This window comes from Sminthopsis crassicaudata, chromosome 6 (genome assembly GCF_048593235.1).
Source record: "Sminthopsis crassicaudata isolate SCR6 chromosome 6, ASM4859323v1, whole genome shotgun sequence".
NCBI lineage: Eukaryota > Metazoa > Chordata > Mammalia > Dasyuromorphia > Dasyuridae > Sminthopsis > Sminthopsis crassicaudata.
In genome coordinates, this window is record NC_133622.1 from 200,291,369 (window position 1) to 200,312,226 (window position 20,858).

A 20,858-nucleotide genomic window follows, 5' to 3' on the forward strand; every position below is an offset into this window, starting at 1 on the left:
GATGAATTCAGAAAGGCTTGGAGAGACTTACATCAACTGATGCTGAGTGAAATGAGCAGAACTAGGAGATCATTATATCCTTCAACAATGATACTGTATGAGGATGTATTCTGATGGAAGTGGATATCTTCAACAAAGAGAAGATCTAATTCAGTTCCAATTGATCAATGATGGACAGAATCAGCTACACCCAGAGAAGAAACACTAGGAAATGAGTATAAACTGTTTGCACTACTGTCTTTCTACCCAGGTTATTTTTACCTTCTGAATCCAATTCTTCCTGTGCAACAACGACGACAACAACAAAATTCGGTTCTGCACATATATATTGTATCTAATATATACTATAACATATCTAACATGTATAAGAACTGCTTGCCATCTAGGGGAAGAGGTGGAGGGAAGGAAGGGAAAAATCGGAACAGAAGTGAGTGCAAGGGATAATGTTGTAAAAAATTACCCATGCATATGTACTGTCAAAAAAAAAGTTATAATTATAAAATTAAATTAAAAAAAGAAAGAAAGAAAAAAAGAAATGTATAATGATTTCCTAGTCCTGCTCATTTCACTCAGCATCCATTCATATAAGTCTCTTCAGGCTTTTCTGAAATCATCCTGCTGGTCATTTCTTAAGAACAGTAATATTCCGTAATATTCATATACCATAATTTATTCAGCCATTCTCCAATTGATGGGCATCCACTTAGTTTCCAGTTTCTGACCACTACAAAAAGGACTGCTACAATCCTTTTTGTGGGTCCCTTTCCTTCCTTTAAGATCTCTTTGTGATATAAGCCCAGTGAAATGCTGCTGGATCAAAGGGCATGCACAGTTTGATAACTTTTTGGGCATAGTTCCAAATTGCTCTCCAGAATGGTTGGATCCGTTCACAACTCCACTAACAATGTATTAGTGTCCCAGTTTTCCCACATCCTCTTCAACATTCATCATCTTTTCCTGTTATCCTTTCCAATCCAATCTGAGAGGTGTGTAGTGGTATCTCAGAGTTGTCTTAATTTGCATTTCTCTGATCAGTAGTGATTTAAAGCACCTTTTTCATAAGACTAGAAATAGTTTCAATTTCTTCATCTGAAAATTGTCTGTTCATATCCTTTGACCATTTATCAATTGGAGAATGACTTGAATTCTTATAAATTTGAGTTAATTCTCTATATATTTTAGAAATGAGGCCTTTATCAGAATCTTTGATATTCATAAACTCTTAACTTGTTCAGTCATTCCCTCAATTGATAGTTAATACCTTTTTTTTTTTTTTTTTTTGTATGTGAGTTGTTTTACTGTTTCTTTCATCTCTTTGGGAAAAAGAACCTAGTAACAATATAACTTGGTTAAAGGGTATTGAATAGTTTAATATCTTTTTTGTCATAGTTCCAAATTGTTCCCATAATGATTGAATCAGTTCACAAGTTCACCAACACTGTATTAATGTATTTGTTTTTCTATAGTCCCTTCAGTATTTATCATTTTCCTTTTTTTTTTGGGGGGGGGGTCAATTTTGTTAGTCTATAGGATATAAGATCCTTAAAAGCAATTATTATGTGGATAATTTTTTTCCTCCACCTGATTATTGATATTTTGTAGTTCTTCATCTGAAAACTGCCTATTATATAGTCTTTAAATCCAGACTCAGATACTTACAAACTGTGTGACCCTGAACAAATCACGTAATCGGGGTAATAATAGCACCTACCTCACCGGGTTGTTGTGACACTCAAGTAAGATAATTGTAAAGAGCTTTAGTGCCTGGCACATAAGAATTTTTTCTGTTATGTGCCAGGTAATCAAAGGTGCTTTCTGCTAATTGTCAGGATATCTGGATTTTTAGTCAAGTTTGTTTCTTCACAAACAATACATAACCTGTGTGAATCAGTATAAATCAGTGGAGATAGTTCTTTTCCTCTATTGTGATTCTATTTATCACAGAAATTTTCCTTCTAGTTCTAAAGGAGTTAGTTTACATGACGAGTTTAAATAAGTTGAATTTCAAAATAATATGCCATTAAAATAGGATCGAATTAGAGGAAAAAAGGATTGTGGGTAAATGGAGGCAAATTATAGGAAAGACTGGCTGATTTTTGTCTATGGACATTATTGTCTATTTTTTGTTGTGTTCTTTGGATATTGACTTTAATGGAAACTATATAGGAATTAGATAAAATATTAAAAAAAAAACACTTAAAATAATGCCATTAAAAAGATATCTGAAAATAATGCAATCTTTAAAAATCAACACAGAATATATAGAATGTATATTTTAATGTTCTTTGTCAATAAATACTATTAGCAGATTAACAATATTGCAAATTGATCAGCAATTTAACATTCCTTTTTACATCTATGAAAAGCTAAGTAATAATGTATATTTATAAAGAATTGTGTAAGCTTTATGGGAGCATAATTCTGTATAAATTCTGTATTTGTCCATATAAATAGGTTTTCTTTTATTCCCATTTTCTAGAACAGAAAGTAGATTCTAATAGCTGTTTAGAATACTTGCAGAAACTATGGATAGACCACTATTTCCCTTCATATACCAAAGTAATGTTCAAATGAATATTAGACTTAGGCATGAATGATATAATACAGATGTAATCTCAGAAGCATTTTAATTTGCTTAATAAGGGAATAAGGAAGAAATTAACCCTTAAGAGTGGAATAGTTCCTGACCAAAAAGAATAAAGAATAGATCACAAAAATTAAATTGGAAAGTTTGGATTACAAACAATTTTAAAACTTTTTGAACAAACAAAAACAAATCATCTAAAATTAGAAGGGAAGCAGGTAATTAGTAGAAAAAATCTTAAAAGCAAGTTTCTTTCATAAAGGTGCCTCTCATTTCCAGGATATATAGGATATTCAAACTCTAAATGTAAGTTTAAACTACACTAAGACTTTTGGGATACTCAAGAATTAAAGATCATTTAAGAATATGATTCAAGTTTTTAAAAGTAAGAGCTATTCCTTAATTGATAAATGTCCCCAAAATGTGAATAAGCAATTTTCTTTTTAAATTTCTTTTTTAATAAGTTTTTATTGATGTCTTGTTTTTTTACATTATCATAGTTATTCCCTGTATCCCTTTATGTCCCACATCCCAGAGAGCTGTCTGTTATATAACAAATCGTATTAAAGAGGAAAAAAAGTCAGCATAACTGATTGAGGCATTGAAAAGATTAAAATGTATGTGCAAAGTTCAATACTTGTGAAATTCCTACCTCCACAAAGGTGTGGGTTTAGGAGCATCCTCTCATATCTAGTCAGTCATTCATCCTCATTCATTCTAGTCATTCTTCATCTTAATTGTTTTGTTACATTCATTTTTGTTTCTTTTTTTTGGTTTGTTTTTTGGTGCATGGTTTTTTCTTTTATATCAAATCATTATTGTATATATTGTGTTTTTAATCTTGCTTACTTACTCTGCATAAGTTAATATAGATTTTTCCATCATTTGCTTCCCTCTCATTATATACATTAATTCTTAGAGTACAATAATTCCATTACATTTATGTACCACAGTTTGTTTAGCTATTCCTTAATCAATGAACATCTTCAGTTCTCATAGAAAGTTGCTGTTATAAATAGTTTGGTTTATATGTGGGCTGTATCATGGAAGCATTGATTGCCACCTTGGAGTTTATGCCCAGTAATAGTCTTTATTTCAAAAGGCATAGAAGTTTTAGTTACTTAATTTTAATAATTAAAGATTGCTTTCCAAAATAGTTTACCATTTCATAACTTAGCTGACAGTTTATTAGTTTGTCAAGCAAACAAAATTCAGCAAGGCAGCTAGGTGGCATAGTGATAGAGGGCCAGCTTGGGGTCAGCAAGACCAGCAAGCAAGCAACCAACATCAACAAACAAAAGGTGAAAATAGTATGCTTCAATCCACATTCAGTCTCCATAGTTCTTTCTCTATGTGTAGATGGAATTTTCCATTCCCAAGTTTACTGGAATTGCCCTGAATCGGGGCATTGCTAAAAAGAGCCAAGTCCATCAAGTTGATCGTTACATAATCTTGTTACTGTGTACAATTTTCTCTTGGTTCTGCTCACTTCACTCAGTATCCATTCATGTCTTACCAAGCTTTTCTGAAATCAGCTTTATCATCCCTCTTCCTTTTCTTCTCCACTGAAAAAGCTTTTTCTTGCCTTTTTTATTCCAAATAATTTATGCCATTCCACCTCTCCCTTTCCCTTTCTTTCAGCACATTCCTTTCTCACTCTTTAATTTTATTTTTTAAACTATTATCCTTTCATATTCAACTCACATCTGTGCCCTTGATCTCTTTATACTCCTGCCATAATAATGAGAAAGTTCTTCTGAGTTACAGTATCATCCTGTCATGTAGGAATGTAAACAGATTAACCTTAAGTTCCTTGTGATCACTTGACTTTTTTAAATTCAGAAGGAGATTAAAATAGATTTTTGTAATTGAAAAAAATTAAGTTTAAAATATAGATTATGGACTAGAAGTAGGTGCATGACAATTGTTACTTGGATTTTATATTATAGGTTTTATTTATATATTTATTTTTATTTACTGAGTTAATTTATTGATAATACACATTTATACTCTTAAATAAGTTTTTCCCTTTTTGTGTCTATCTTGTATTCTAAGAAGAAAACACATATTAGTTTGGCATGTTTCACAAGTTTTCTCTTCTGGATTTGAATTGAACTTGATGGGAGGGTTGCTTTTAATTCTTTTTTGTTATTTTAAAATTAAACCAGGTATTATTAATTACCTCCTTTGTAGGGGTTTTTAAGTGGCTATATTCTTGAGTTCTCTTCATTGTGTTACTTTTATGTTAGAAGAATGTGGGCAGATGGTACACAATCCTTATTCAGAAACAAGTTACATTCACTTAGAGCTTAGGTGGAGAGTTCTAATATTAATTTTGAATTAATATGCAGGAAGTTAACTTCTGATAAATATTTGACTTCAAATAAAGTTTTATTTTCTTGAAAATGGGGCAGATCAGTAAAGCACAGACCAAAAGTAATTGAAATTATACATTAGACCCTACAGTGGATTTGTGAAAATACTATAAAAACAAGTCTTAAATCCTATTGCCAGGTGGGCATAATGTATCTGACATCATCTTAGAAATTGTAGCAAGAAAAGAGTTAATATTAAACTTGAATAGTTGATAATTTCATTGTTTATCTTTCAAAAGCTAGGATTTTCTTCATGCCTCACTTGGTTCACTAAAGGAACAGCTAAATTAGAAGTATAGTATAAAAAAAATTTATAGCGTATATCCTAGTTTTGCTACTTTTCCTGTAGATTAGTTAAAATTCAGTTGAGCTACTCTGAGAAAGACCATTTGTTTCCCTGTAGTGAAGCAGGCTCTTCAGAAGTTCCCATGTTTCTTTTTCATAGTAACTAATAGTGTTTGAATTTGGGAACCAAATTCAACTTTAACTTTAAGTGACATAATGTCAAAGGCAGGGGAATTTACTTTTGATTTGTTTTACTCTGAAACATTTTCACTTATAAAACAAATGCCATTAAAAAAAAAAAGGCTGGCATTTATATTGTCTTAAAATTTGCAAAGCACTTTACAAATAGCTTATTTCAGTGTCATGGACAAAAACTATTTTCATTTTATAAATAAGAGAATGGAAGTTTAGAGAAATTAAGGGATTGACTATGATCCAAGGACCAGTGAGTGTCAGAGACAGGATATGGATAAAAAATTTTCTGATTCTTGGAAACACCCTATCTTTTACACCATTCTGACTCAGTAATACATCACCTAGATTTGGTAATCTTGATAGTGTTTATAGGTATTTAGTATTATTTTATTAGGAATTGCAATATGATTGTTATTGAATTTAAAGCACACTTCATTATCATCTTCTTTCCACATAGAGGTATTTATGACAGAATAGATAGACTGTTAGGCTTGGAATCTTGAACACTTGAATTCAAATCTACCTTCAGACACTTCTTAATTGTATGACTCTGGGAAAGTCACTTTTGCTTCACTTTCCTCATCTGTAAAATGAGGATAGTAGCATCTAATTCATAAGATTTTTAGAAGGAGTCAAATGAAACGATATTTGCAAAAAGGCTTAGCATAGAATCTGGCTTATAATAGGCACTTAATGCTTATTCATTCACTTCCTATATACTACTTTAAAATCAAATTTAAAATTACTATAGATTATAAATTGATTTACAATACCTAATTTACTAGTTGACATTTTCCCTGCATGACTTTGACCATGTTCCCATTTGTTTCTCTTCCGTTTTTTATTTTGCAATTGACTTAAGTCCTCAAAGTCTTTTCTGTCAGCTGGACATCTTTACTTCCTTGGCCTTTATTTATATTCTTCTAATCTGTAACTCTGGAGCACTTTCATCATTCATCTACTCTACTCCTATTCCAGAGCTACTGAACATTGTTGGAGAGTCACAAAAATTGTACCACTACAAAGTCAGCCTCAACTAGGACTTCAATACAATAGATATTTTGTTCCAAAGTAGCTAATTCCATATTATTTCTTAGTCTCCTATTTTACTGAGAAAATTGATGTCACTCTTCCCTCATGATTTCTCTGTTCCACACTTATAAACCTTTCTGCATTTTTACTCACATTTTCTTTTTTTTCCCTAGCCTTAGAAATTGAGATAAGACTTCCTTCTTGTCAGGGCTACTCCTATATTTGTATTCTTGATTCTATCCTCTCCTGTCTATTTTGGGAGCTTTTTTAGAACTAATATTCATAGAAATGTCTTTTAACTTTAAGTACAGAGCTATTTTCATTTAATCATGTTGCTTGTTTATATAATTGGTGCTTAATAATCAGTATGAATTTTAAAAAAATTTAAATATAGGCAATAAGTGTAATTTTATTTTTTCACCTTGGGAATGAGAGCTGGGTAAATTAGTAAATGAAAAAGAAAAATACTTATTTTAAAAATATGATAAACACCAAGGTTTTGTTGGTGTACTTTTATTTCTTCCTTTATTGTTTTTTTGGTCTGTCATAACCTCTACTCTCTGTGAAAAAAAGGGGGGGATGGGAGGACCTCCAAACAAATTGTATATTGGTTATGTTTGTATATTTGTTTTCGGAATGTCCATTTGCTGCTGCCTGCTTTTTTTTTTTTTTTTTTTTTTTTTTGGTGACATCACAACTCTATCCCAGAATAGATTCTCTCAGACCCAATGCTGCCCTTCTTTTATCCTCCCAGAGAATAATAGGCATGTGAGAACTCAATGGGGCATGGGGAAATACTTCCACCAATGAACTTGCTCCTCTTAGAATTCCAAAGGTATAAACTCCCTTTAAAGGCCTGAACCAAAGATCTGAGCCAGAGAATTGTCCTGAGTTCTCACCTTGTAACTAACTGTCCAGACAACCTGAGTTCTCACCTTGTAATCCTAACACCCCAACCCCTCGCCTTTTCTTAATTTGCCTAATATTGTTGAAGACATTATAATCCTCCCAAACCCCGCCTAGGCAGATATCATCCTCAACTTCTCACTCATCCCCAGTATCTAAATTCTTACCAAGTCTTGAAATTCTACATAACATTTTTTGGGGGTAGCAACAACATTTTATTCTGCCTTGCTGAAATAAGTTGTTGATTAACAGCAAACAAAAAAATAGTAGGTATGTTTTAGTGGTTGGTTGCCTAATGAGCATTTGCTATTTTAAAACATTAGAGAAAATAAAATTTCTTTAGGTCTGTTTTTACTCTCCTTTAATGGACTCCAAGGAGCCTTCATGGTGACCCCCCCCCAAAAAAAAAAAGGGAAAAAAAAAAAGAAAACCCAAGATAAATGTAATTCAAAGAATTGGTTAAAATAAATTCAAGGAATTTCAACCTTCAAGGAAATAGGAACTTTAAAATTTCATTTAAAAACAAGATGACAGTAAAAGCTTATGATAAAGTTGGAGGGTATGTGGGAAACCCCGAACACTAATACATTGTTATTGTTGTGAACTGATCCAACTATTCTGGAAAGCAATCTGGAACTATGCCCAAAGGACTATCAAACTGCATACCCAGTAGTATCAGTACTGGGTCTGTATCCCAAGATAATTATCAAAAAGAGGAAAGGATGCACATGTTTGTTATGACCCATTTTGTAGTGGCTAGGAACTGGAAAATTGAGTGGATATTGGGGAATGGCTAAGTAAGTTAGGTTATATGAATGTTATGGAATATTATTGTTCTATAAGAAATGAGTACAGAAAAGCCTGAAAAACATGAACAGATGCTGAATGAAGTAAGTAAAACCAAGAGAACATTGTGCATAGCAACAGCAAGATTATGTGATGATCAACTGAAGGATTTGGCTCTTTTCAACAATAAGATGATTCATATCCATTCCAGTAGACTTGTGATGGAGAGAGCCATCTGCATCCAGACACAACTATGGAGACTAAACGTTGATGAAAGTGAAGGGGGAGGGAAACTGTTTCTTTTACTGAAGCTGTGTTCCCTTTAAGATTATCACTCTGAAACTGTGTTCCCTTTTGATCTGTGATCCCTTTTGGAGTCTCAGCTCCTCCTGGGGAAAGCAAATCCCCAGATAAGTTATCTTTTGGAGATACTAGATCCTTTGATTCAATTAGAAATCCTGACCAAAAAGTACCTTTTGAAGTGTTGTTAATTCCAAATAGGTGATCTTGGCTGGATATTGATAAGCATCTAGGCTGGAATCTTGGCTTCCTGAAGCCTTGAGACTCATTTTAAAGGGCAATTTTTAAACTCACTTCTTGCAGAGGCCCAGAGCAGGAATATGCTCTCTTTTACCTTGGCAAAGCTGCCGGTGAGGACCTCTGCCCTCTGAGAAGGCATTCTTTTCTCAGTGTCAGCCTCCATTTCCCTAATAGGACTTTGCCACTATACAAGTCAGTCTCTTAGCAGAACTGGTTTCCTGTCCAACAGTAAACTTTCATTTTTGCCAATTAATAGTTTGGTGTTTCATGAATTCTTTCATGAAAAACCTGTGCCGACCAAAAGGGGATTTTAACAGCTGACTGCCACTAATCTCATCAAAAGTAAACATAGGATTCGAGAAAAAATGTTTGTGGCAGCCCTTTGTGTAGTGGCAAGCAACTGGAAATTGAGTGAATCTCATCAGCTGGGGAATGATTAAGTTATGGTATATGAATGTTATGGAATATTATTATTCTATAAGAAGCAATCAGTAGAATGATTGCAGAGAGGCCTGGAGAGAGTTACATGAATTGATGTTGAGTGAAGTGAATAGAATCAGGAGATCATCGTATATGGCAACAACAAGATTATACAAAAATCAATTCTGATGGATGTGGCTCTTTATAACAGATGATTCAGGCTAGTTCCAAGGGACTTGTGAGGAAGAGAATCATCTGCACCCAGAAAGAGGATTATGGGAACCAAGTGTGGACTATGACATAGTATTTTCACTTTTTTTGTTGTTGTTTACTTGCATTTTGTTTTTTCTCATTTTTTCCCTTTTTGATCGAAATTTTCTTGTGCAGCTTGATATTTGTGGAAATAAGTATAGAAGACTTGCACATCTTTAACATATATTGGATGACTTGACATCCCACTTCTAGGGAAAGTGTTGGGGCTAAGAGAAGGAAAAAATTTGCAACACAAGGATTTGTAAGGGTGAATGTTGAAAATTATCCATGCATATGTTTTGTAATTTAAAAAGTTTTAATAAAAAGTTTGCTAGGGAATGGATGTGGATAATTACCCTTAGCAGTCATATGACAATGATGCCATTCCCTCTGTATCTTTTTTCTGAATCTGTAATTTTATTACCATACTCCATTGTGTAGACCAACTTTCTTGTGTCTTAGTTCCTTTTGGCAGTTTGGTGAAGTCTTCTCAGAATAATGCTTTCAAATGCATAAAATTAAAGAAATAGGATTACAAATGTAACTAATTATATTGAAATAGTTATTAAATATAAAAACTAAATTCATGGACCCTAAGTTAAAAACCTTTGATGGGATTTCTTCAATTATGAATGTAAAGGAGGAATCCCTGATCCTTGAATTTTGTTCATCACTTAACTTTTTTGTCAAGGTATTTGTAATACCTCCAATATAATACTTATATTTTGCCTTTACGGCCACTATCTCATCAGAAACTTCCACCAAAGTTACAGGTATTTTCAGATCAGTTTGTTTTGTCAGTTCTGTAAGTTAAATGTTTTGTGCTGTTGAAGCAGATTAAAAAGTTACTGTAATTTCAGACTCCTCTATCAAATCTTGCATTGAAACAATCAATTAATCAAAGGAAATTTCCTAAGAACTTACTTTGTGCCAAGTACTATACTAATTGTTGCTGGGGGTAAAAAGATAGAAAGTAAAAATAGGCCTTGCTGAATCAATGATATCTACATAACTAAGTAAATGCAAATATATGCAAAGGTGTGTGTGTGTGTGTGAGTGTGTTTATCTCTTCAGTTCCCAGATAATCATACTGTTGGAGTGTCAGATAGGCTTCTCCCTGGCTATTTTTTCCTATGAAGAAACATGAGGGATCCTTATATTGACATTTTTGATAGAGCATTCTGCAGACTCAGTAAACTTCATGTGAATTTGCCCATGGGAAAGGGAAGGAAGGGAGCTGCATCCTGTGGAGGAAGGGGACCCTGCATATGGCTCCAGGATAGACCAGGGGGCAGGAGAAACTAAAAGGAGAGACCAAGCAGCAGAAAAAAATATGGACTAGAGCCAGCCATGTTGGGTTTGGCCAGAATACAGAGGAAGTAGGAAAGTGGTGCAGACTTTGACACAGAAAAAAAAAAAAGGACTAGTGTTGAGTACCCAAGGGTGAAATCATTCACAGGGACCAGTGCACTGGCTGGTGGGCAGCCTGGGGTGAAGGTCTTCTCTCTCAGGGATGGTGATGTCAAGCCAAGGAGGTTTTGTATTTGGTTTTTTTTTTTTTTTTTGCATTTTTTTCTGTTTTTTTCTAAAACTTGGAGGTTTTTGAGGAGTTGGAAGTAGGAAGGATATGAGGCCATGAAGCACAATACTGTACAATAAACATAGATTTAGGGGGGAAAAAACTTATTCTTTCAGAATTCTTTACATAAAATATAAAAATGAGAATTACCTGTATTCATCTCTTTCCTTTTGGAGGTCTCTCTGCCATTTTCTGGTATTAGAAATTTTCATCCACCTGTTGGAATTGACCCTGCATATTATCCCTGTTTCTTTGATAACCAGGAGCTAGGCTTGGCTGCCTTCTTACTTTGATAAGTTACCACAACCACTCTGTTTTTCTGGTCTTTTTCCTATTCCCCTCAAACGAGGATGACATGCAGTAGTTGTTGCCTGTAGACCACTAGGACCTCTCTTCTTGCCGTGTTCAGATTTTCACCACATACTTCTAGACACAAATAGTTAAGTGATATTGATAGTAAGAGCTCTTTCTCTTCATCTCCTAGTTAGCTTCTTTATGGAGATTTTGCCTTTTTTGTTGTCACATTGTTTCAGTTCTGTCTGCATGGTATCTCTTGCAACATTTATTCCTTAATACCGTTTTAATTCAAGCTTTTTTTCTCATCTGGATTGTTGTCTGCAGCCTAACAGATTTCCCTCTCTTTAGTCTTAAGGTACTCTATTCATCTTGCAACTGCTGCTAGACTAATCAGTCCTAATGAATATTTTTAATTAATTGTGTCACAGCCCAAATAAAGAAAGGAAAAAAGGAAAGGGTGAAAAACATTGTTTAGATGTTTATTATGTAAAGTACTGAGTACTGGGAATACAAATATTTCTTTTTTTAATTTTATTTTTATTATATATTTTTATATACAAAACATATGCATGGATAATTTTTCAACATTGACCCTTGCAAAAACTTCTGTTCCAACTTTCCTCCTCCTTCCCCTTCTCCCCACCCCACCCTAGATGGCAGGTAGTGGGAATATAGATATAAAAGTGAGATAATTCCTGTTCTTAAGGAGGTTTTAATTAGGAGAAGGTAATATACAGTGGGGACAGATGATTAGAAAAAGGAGGTGAATGCCAAGAAGATTGCCTGACTATAGGTTACATAATTTTTAAAAAGTGAAATATTTCCTTTTTATTTATATTTAAAGATAATGCAAAATTATTAAATGAATTTTGAGAACCTATTTGAAGTTTTTCCCCCCCCCCTCTCCTTTTATACAGGTGCATCTAATTTATCCCTCGGGACCTATAAGACGGACTTGTTTTGAAGAAGATAGGTTTGATCTTTTAAATGGACATCCTTTTTACAGAATGGCTCAGATATCCAGTAACAATGGGTTTAAGCAGTGTTCATCCTCACCTTTGGGGCCAGCAAAAACTAAAGATGTGGACAGAGAAGAAGCATTACAGATGGAAGCTGAGGCTCTAGCAAAACTTCAAAAGGACAAACAAGTAATTGAAAATCAGAAAGGTTTCGAATTGTTAAGTAACACTACTCAAAAATCACAAGAAATTCATAGCAAACAGGACCTTGATCTCATGGTGTTTCCTGAATCAGATTCACCCAAAAGTGCTGTAGACATTGATATTGAAAAACTAACTCATGCTGAACTTGAGAAACTACTACTGGATGACAGTTTTGAGTCTAGTAAAGCTCCACCCATGCCAGTTACTCCTATGTTGAGCCCTTCCTTTTCAGCACAGTTTTATCTACGGCCTACTATTCCAAGAGGACAATGGCTACCTGGATTACCTGGGCCTTCCACTTGCACTTTACCTTCTATTTATCCGTCAGCTTACTGTAAACAATCTGGTGCATTCCAAAATGGCTTCAATCCAAGCATGTCATCATTTCCATCTACAGAACCTATTTATTTAAGTCTTCCAAGACAATCCCAGTACATTTCATACCCTTTGACACCTACTACATCTTTTCATCCACCAGGAAGTTTACCCATCTATCGACCAGCAGTCAGTCCTGAAATGGCAAAACTGTTTGATAAAATAGCTAGCACTTCAGAATTTTTAAAAAATGGTAAAGCAAGGACTGACTTGGAGATAAGTAATACAAAAACTGCTGTCAGTAATGTGCAAACATCCCCAAAGTCTGATGATATCAGTAAATTTGACTGGCTAGACTTAGATCCTTTAAGTAAACCTAAAGTGGATAATGTGGAGGTATTAGACCATCTAGAAGAGAAAAATTCTCCAGTTTTAACAGCAGAGGATCCTTGGGATGCTGTGCTTCTTGAAAAGAGATCACCAGTAGGTTGTGTTGAAAAAAAAGTGAATGGAAAGTCCCTTTTGGGATCAACAGTAACAAGAAGTCATTCTTTAAATATCAGATCAACTCAACTTACAAAAGTCCAAGGCCAAATATCTCAGGTATGGTCCTTTCAAACAAGCTTCAAAATAGAGTATTATTAAGATGAATTCATTTTTTAATGAACATCTTGGCTAAAAAGTAATAGAATTATGTACCTTTATTAAATGATTGAGAATTTACATGTTAACACTTTGTGTTTTTGCTATTAATGATAAAAAAAATCCAGTCAAGAAAGCCTTCTTTGACTTGTAGAATTTTTAACAATTTACAAAGAAAATTTAAACTGGTTTACTTGAGTGTTAATAATATTGTTTTCTGCAATTAATATATGTTAGTGTTATTTCCTAAATTTCATTGTAAACTAAATATACCCTATGAAATGGGGATATCAGTAAGTGGCTGCTCCCTTCTTTGTTAAAAACTGGATTCCAAAAAATAAAAACAAAATAAAAAATGGATTCCAAGGTGATACTAGTAATCTTTTGGAGACTGCCCTATATAACAAATATTTATCTCTTATTTGAATTACAAGATTTAGTTAATGTTTCAGTTAAATGTTAACAGACTGCAGTTAGATGTTAATTGTTAACAAGCACCTTAGAGTATATATTGGATAGTGGGATGGATTTGAAAGTCAGAAATATATGAATTGATTCCTGCTTTAGACATTTAGATATAGCTGGGTGATGTAATCACTTTTGAGCCTCAGTTTCCTCATCTTTAAAATGAGTAGATGATTAAAATGAAAAAATCCTTTCTAGCTCAGAAATCTGTGGGTCCCATGTCCTGATAAGAGTTTTGATACTTTATCTAATGTTTAATTGTATTTTTTTACCAGAGCTTAGCAATAAATCAAATTTCCACTTAATAACATGTAAAAGTATACTTCATGTTGTAGATTAAAAAATATAAACTGTGTTAGGTAGGGATTTCTCTAGTTATATAGCTGGTATATTCTATAGTCTTTTGTTATCTTAGCTAGTTAGTGTGAAGGTTATTAGTTTTTAACTTTTAGTACAGAAGCATAGTATGTTGCATTAAATTTGCATAGATATAATTTTAAGTATTTTAACCCATTTGTTGTGAGATTTTTGTAACTAATTAAAAAGTGACTGTTAAGCAAAATGAACATTTGCAAAAATACTTGTTTTCCTAAATAAAATATTACATTAAAAATAATAATTCTTAACTAGATCAGCAGGTATCATTTTAACTTTGCCTGATTTTAGTAGCAAACTCTTATAGTAACATCTAGTAATTTAATTTAATATCTTGTTAAAACATTTATTACATTCCTCTGCCTCTTTGGATTTCATATATTAGTTAGCAGAGTTGAACTGCCTTACCTCTTTTGCAGGTTTATTGAATGGCAAAGAAAACTGTATGACACCATTGCTAAATTGCCCAGAAAAAAAAATGAAAGTAGATATTTGCCATGTATAAGGCAAATTTTAATGGGCTTTATGGAAAAAGAAAGGAAAAAATAAAAAAAGTCCAGAATAAAACCAGGTAAATAATGCATTAGGAAATAATATGAGAGCACTAGATATGGAATTAGAGAACATGAGTTTTTATCTTGGCTTCCTGTAGGACCATGGACAAGTCATTTACCGTCTCTGAACTAGTTTTCTTATTTGTAAAATGAAGGCACTGGTCTAGATGAGGATGCTGATGCCCAGACATAGATTAGACTACTCAGTGAGCAGGCCTCATTTTATCCTACCTGAGATAGCCACTCTTGCACCTTGACTCTATCACAAATACATTTGCTTTTAAGTTTGATTTCATTTTACACAAAGTTGTGTGTCTGAGTATCTTTAATTTTCCCATTTCTGTTTCAGTCAGTTAATAAATATGTAGGTAAGTACAAAGCTCATTTGATATGTGCTGTTCCCCCAATATTTCTTCCAACTTGGTAAATTTCTTCCTCTTTTCCTGTCTTTGAACCCTCAGAACAAAACAAATCAACCTCTAGATTTTCTGGTTTCCTGATTTAACTTACTCAGTATCCTTTGAAGATAATAAGCTTTTAAGGAAACTCTTATTATGCTCATTAGAATGTTATATACCTTTACTAACAAGCAACTTTCTGGAGGTGATCAGTGGATTCTTTTTCTACTCTCTGGTTCTGATAGATATGGGTAGTTTTCTTTTAAGATTTCTTGAAATATATTCCATATGCTAGATATGGAATTAGAGAACATGAGTTTTTATCCTGGCTTCCTGTAGGACCATGGACAAGTCATTTACTGTCTCCGAACTAGTTTTCTTATTTGTAAAATGATACATAATATGATTTTTTACCCCATAATATTATTTTCAGGAAATATATTAACTCTTATCTTTTTTGACCTGTTTCTCCAATCACTTGATTTTATATTAGCTATCTAACATTTTCTTTTACATTTTCAATCATTTGGCTTTCTATTCTAATATTTCTTGATGTCTCATGAAATCAGTTATTTCTAAGAATTTGAGTTAGGTCTTAGATTCTATTTTGGTCTGTAGACTACAATACTTGCTCTGATCACACTATCTCTCACCCTGGCTTCCAAGCCTACCCTGGAGCTTTTTAGGAGAACTCTTTTCTCTTGCTGCCTCCTCACTCAGCTTTGCAGGTTAAGTACCTCTAACAACCAGTCAGTACCATATTTGTATCATAAAAAGAATTTGGTAGACTATTTCTTCACCTATTATTTAGAATAGTTTATATAGTATTGGGATTAATTGTTCTTTGAATGTTTGGTAGAATTTGTTTATGAATACATCTGTTCTGGGGATTTTTTCCTTAAGAAGTTCATTGATGACTTATTCAGTTTCTTTTTCTAAGATCAAGTTATTTAGGTATTTTATTTCTTCTATTAATCTGGATGATTTATGTTTTTATAGATATTCAACCATTTCTTTAGATTGTCAAATTTATTGGCATATAATTAGGAAAAATAGTTCCTAATTTTCTCTTCATTGATGGTAAATTCATTCCTTTTATTTTTGATATTAGTAATTTGGATTTCTTTGCTTTTTAAAAATCAAAACAACCAATAGTTTATCTATTTTATTGTTTTTTAATAAAAACCATCTTCTAATTTTATTTGTTGGTCCCTCAGTTTCTTTCATTTTTATTAATCTCCTTTGATTTTCAGGACTTTCAATTTGATATTAAATTAGGGATTTTTAATTTGTTTTTTTTTTTTTTAATTTTCTACTTGCATGCTCAATTTATTGATCTGCTTTTTCTTTATTTATTTTTTAATGTCAGCAATTAAAGATATAAATTATTTCTTAAGTACCACTATGTCTGTATCCCTTATATTTTGGTAAGTTGTTTCATTGTTTTAAAAAATGAAATTTTTGCTTGTTTCTATGATTAGAATTTTGTGATTCTTTGACCCACTTATTTTGTGGGGTTATTTTATTTCCTGTTGATTTTTTATTCTCTTTCTGTTGTCCATTATTAAATGTAATTTTATGATCTTAAAAGAAAGCATTTACTATTTTTGCTTTTCTACATTTGTGACATTTTTATGGCCTAATATGTGGTCAGTTGTTATATAGTTGTTATATACTGCTGGGAATAAGATATACTCCTTTTTGTTATTCACATTCAGTTTTTTTACTGAGATCTATCATATCTAATTTTTCCAGAATTTTATTCACCTCCTTAATTTATTTCTTGTTTATTTTTTGGTTTGATTTATTTAGTTTTGAGAGGAAAATGTTAAGGTCCCTCACTAGTATAGTTTTATGATCTATTTCCTCCTCTAATTGATTCAACTTCTTCAAAAGTTTAGACGCATATATGTTCAGTACTTACATGGTTTCATTGTCTATGGTACCTTTCAGCAAGTAGTTTCTTCATCTTTTAATTAGATCTATTTTTGCTTTTGTCTGAGATCATGATTGCTACCCTTGCTTTCTTTTCTGAAGCTGAAGTATAATAACTGTGCTCCAGTGCCTTATCTTTATCCTGCATATATATATCTCTGTTTGCAGATGTTTCTTGTAAACAGCATATTGTAGAATTCTTGTTTTTAAATCATTCTGCTTTCCTCTTCTTTTTATGGTGAGTCCATCCCATTTGCATTTAGAGTTATGATAACTGAGTATTTCCCTCTGTGCTATTTTCTCTTATTACGTAACCCCATATCTCTTATTATGTAATCACCTTTTCCCATCTCACAAGTTTTTTACTTCTAATCACCATCTTCCCCAGTCTACCTTCCCCTTTTATTATCTCTTATAGGGGAAGATAGGTTTCTATGTCCAACTGAATTGTGTATATTATTCCTTTTTGGTATCAATTTTAATGAGAGTAAGGTTTAAGCTTTGCCTGCCACCCCTTTCCTCCATCTTCCCTTTTGTTTCATGCTTTTTTTAATTTGAGATAAATTATTTTTATTCAATTTCCCTTCTTTCAGTGTAATTTTCTTCCTCACCCCTTTATTTTGGGGGGCTATCAAAGTCACCTTGGTTCATACCCTCTGTTTATATACTCCTTCTAATTGTTCTTATAGGAATAATGTTCTTAAGAGTTACAAATATTATCTTTCCATAAAGAAATATAAATAGTTTAACCTTATTGAATTTCTTATGTTTTCTCATTTTATTTATTTATTGCCCTTTTTTTATGTTTCCCTTGAGTCTTATATTTGGAGGTCAATTTTTTTTTTTTCCAACTCTGATTTTTAATTTAGGAATGCTTAAAAGTCCTCTATTTTGTTAAATATCCATTTTTTCCCCTGGAAATTTATATTCAGCCTCAAAAAAAATTTTTTTTTTCACATTTTCTTCTTCTTTTTTTTTTTAAGCATCTATGTCTCATAATCATTATTTTCCAATTTCTCAATTCTAATTTTTGAGGAATTATTTTCTTTAGATTATACGTGTTTAACCTATATTTTAGATAGGGGGAAGGTAAGAGAGGAAAAAAAACAATTGGGTACACAAAATTTTACAGAAATGAATTCTGAAAACTATCTTTACACTTGAAAGAACTATGGAGATTAAATGTAGGTCACAGTATTATTTTTTCAGCATTTTTTATTGCTTGCTATTTTTCTTGTGTTTTTTCCATTTTTATCTGATTTTTCTTGCATAACATGACAAATATTGAAATATATTTAAATGTTTAAATGAATTATACATGTATAATCTATATCAGATTACTTATTGTCTTGGGGAGGAGGGAAGTAAGTGAATGAGGGAGTAAAAATTTGAAACACAAAATCTTACATAAATGAATGTTTAAAGCTACAAATAATTTTAAGGAAGAGAAAAAGAAAAAAAGTTAGAACAGAAAAATGAATGCTGAAAATGGTCTTTACATGTATTTGGAAAAAATACTATTGTTATGAACATGATCAAGGATCTGGGACCCCTAAAAACAGCAAAAAGTCTGTGGAGTAAGTGAAAGAGCATGTATTAAGTTTTTTTTTCCCCCTTTAAATCAATTTTATTTGTATAAAAAGCCTTTTTTTTTTTTTTTTAATAGTTTTTATTTACCAGATATATGCATGGGTAATTTTATAACATTGATAATTGCCAAATCTTTTGTTCTAATTTTTCCCCTCCCCCCCAGATGGTAGGTTGACTGTACATGTTAAATATGTTAGTCATTTATTAAGTTTTTGTCAGAAGCAGGCACATCTATATGATGGAGAAGCAACTGGTACAGAAGTGAGACAGTACTTACAGTAATCAAACCCTTCCCATGTGCCATCCATACTCCTCCTAGTAGTTCCTGACTGGTCAGTATTGTGCTGCTTGCAATATTTCCCTTTCCACCTTCTTCATGCCCTCCTAAATATATTTTTCCTATCTTATCATGCATTGCATGTTCAAAGATGGCAGAAAATTCCTCCTATGGGATATATTGATAATATGCAGTTAGTGTATTGAACATGTTCATTCCCCATTTGCCTTTGGCAAGTCATTGATCATGATGACTAGTTTGAGCTGGATTGGCATCTGTGTTAAGACTGTTGTTGAAAAGGATACAGGGACCCATTTCTGATTAGTTGGATTCACCTATTAAGCTACTTTGTTGATTATTATAATAATTCTCAGAATTCTAGCTCTCTGGAAAAGAAAACAATTTTGTTATCCTATGCCGGGGCCCATCTATCACACTATTGAAGGGAGAAAAAAGGGATTCTTTTCTTCAGTGAGCTTTTGTGCTTCCTTTTTCATGTGACCAGTTCTATTTTTTAGAGAGTAAATTTTTTGGTTAAATTTTTGTATACCTTTTCCTGTGCTAGTTTCTCTTTTTTTCATGATTATCTTGCATTACTCTCATTTCTTTCCCCAATTTTTCTTCAACGTGTCTTATTTGCTTATCAAAATCCTTTTTAAGCTCTTGTAGCCTGAGACCAAATTACATTTTTCTTTGAGGCCTCACATTTACCCATTTTTATGGCTATTGTCTCCTTATAAGTTTATGCCTTGATCCTCCTTGTCACCATAGTAATCTATAGTTTAGCTCATTTGTCTTTTTCTTTTCTTTTTCTTTTTTTGGGGGTGCCTTTTTGTGACTTGGTGTTTTATGTGAGAGCTAGGCTCTAGAGCTACACTGTCCCAAACTTTTTTTGTGCTGGACTCAGGGTCTTATTGCTGGTTTTCACTGGGCTTGAGGGCTTAGCTACTTGCTTTCTCAGGGAGTGGGGTGAGGGGGTGAGTAGGTTTCCTTTCTGGCTTGTAATGAGGGGGGTGGGACCTACCTATTGGCTTCAGCTATGTGTGTGGGTTAGTACTGACTTGTCTTAAGGGTGAGACCCTGCTGCTGGATTGCTATGAAAACAGGGTCTCTCTTCCAGCAGGCCCCATGGTCAGTTATCACTGTTGGACAATCCATAGGGTTTTGCTATTGGTCATAGGCCTAGCTTATTACTTGACCTGAGGTGGGATTATACCTATTGAAAAATTTAGACCAGTTTTATGAATAAATATGGATGCAAAAATCCTAAATAAAAGACTAGCTAAAAGCTTAACTAAGATATTTATATCAGGAATGTAGGAATGGTTTAATAAAAGGAATACTATTAACATAATTCATTATATAATTATCAATAATAAAGTAACAAAGTCATGATTATATTAATTGATGAAGTTTGAGTACATATATTAATAGATGAAGTTTAATAAAATATAGTATTTCAGTTGAAAATACTTGAAACTATGGGTATAATTGGGCTTTCCTTTAACTGATAAAAAATAAAATATTTACCTAAAAGCATTATTTGTAATGGGCATTATAAGCTAGAATCTTCCCAGTAAGATCAGTCATGAATTAAGGATGCTCACTGCCACTGCTTTCATTCAATATTGTATTGGAAATACCAACAATAGCAATAAGAGAAGAAAAAGAAATGAGTCAAAATAGAAAATGAGAAAATAAAACAATCTGTTTTTGAAGACAATAAGATGATAAACTTGGAAAATCCCAAACACTCAACTAAAAAGTTTGCTAAAATTAATTGTTTTAACTAAGTAGCAGGATACAAAGTAAATCCACATAAATCATTAGCATTCCTAGATATCATAAACAAAAACTTCCAAGAAGAGATAGTGATACTGATGTGGGTTAAGA

The 20,858-nt window shown here is 32.7% G+C and overlaps 2 protein-coding genes across 2 annotated transcripts in view; one reads left to right on the forward strand and one right to left on the reverse strand.

The window, feature by feature from the left end:
• LOC141547329 (uncharacterized) overlaps positions 1 to 8,866 on the reverse strand; it is a 32,508-nt gene extending 23,642 nt beyond the window's left edge. The window contains exon 1 of the mRNA XM_074275777.1: positions 8,758 to 8,866. Coding sequence (XP_074131878.1) covers positions 8,758 to 8,866 — 109 coding nt within the window. The remainder of the gene's footprint in view (positions 1 to 8,757) is intronic.
• The window catches only part of PIK3C2A (phosphatidylinositol-4-phosphate 3-kinase catalytic subunit type 2 alpha), a 164,965-nt gene that overhangs the window by 21,774 nt on the left and 122,333 nt on the right, over positions 1 to 20,858 (forward strand). Inside the window, exon 2 of the mRNA XM_074272393.1 lies at positions 12,169 to 13,332. Within this exon, the coding sequence (XP_074128494.1) occupies positions 12,259 to 13,332 (1,074 nt within the window). The 5' untranslated portion in view covers positions 12,169 to 12,258. The remainder of the gene's footprint in view (positions 1 to 12,168; positions 13,333 to 20,858) is intronic.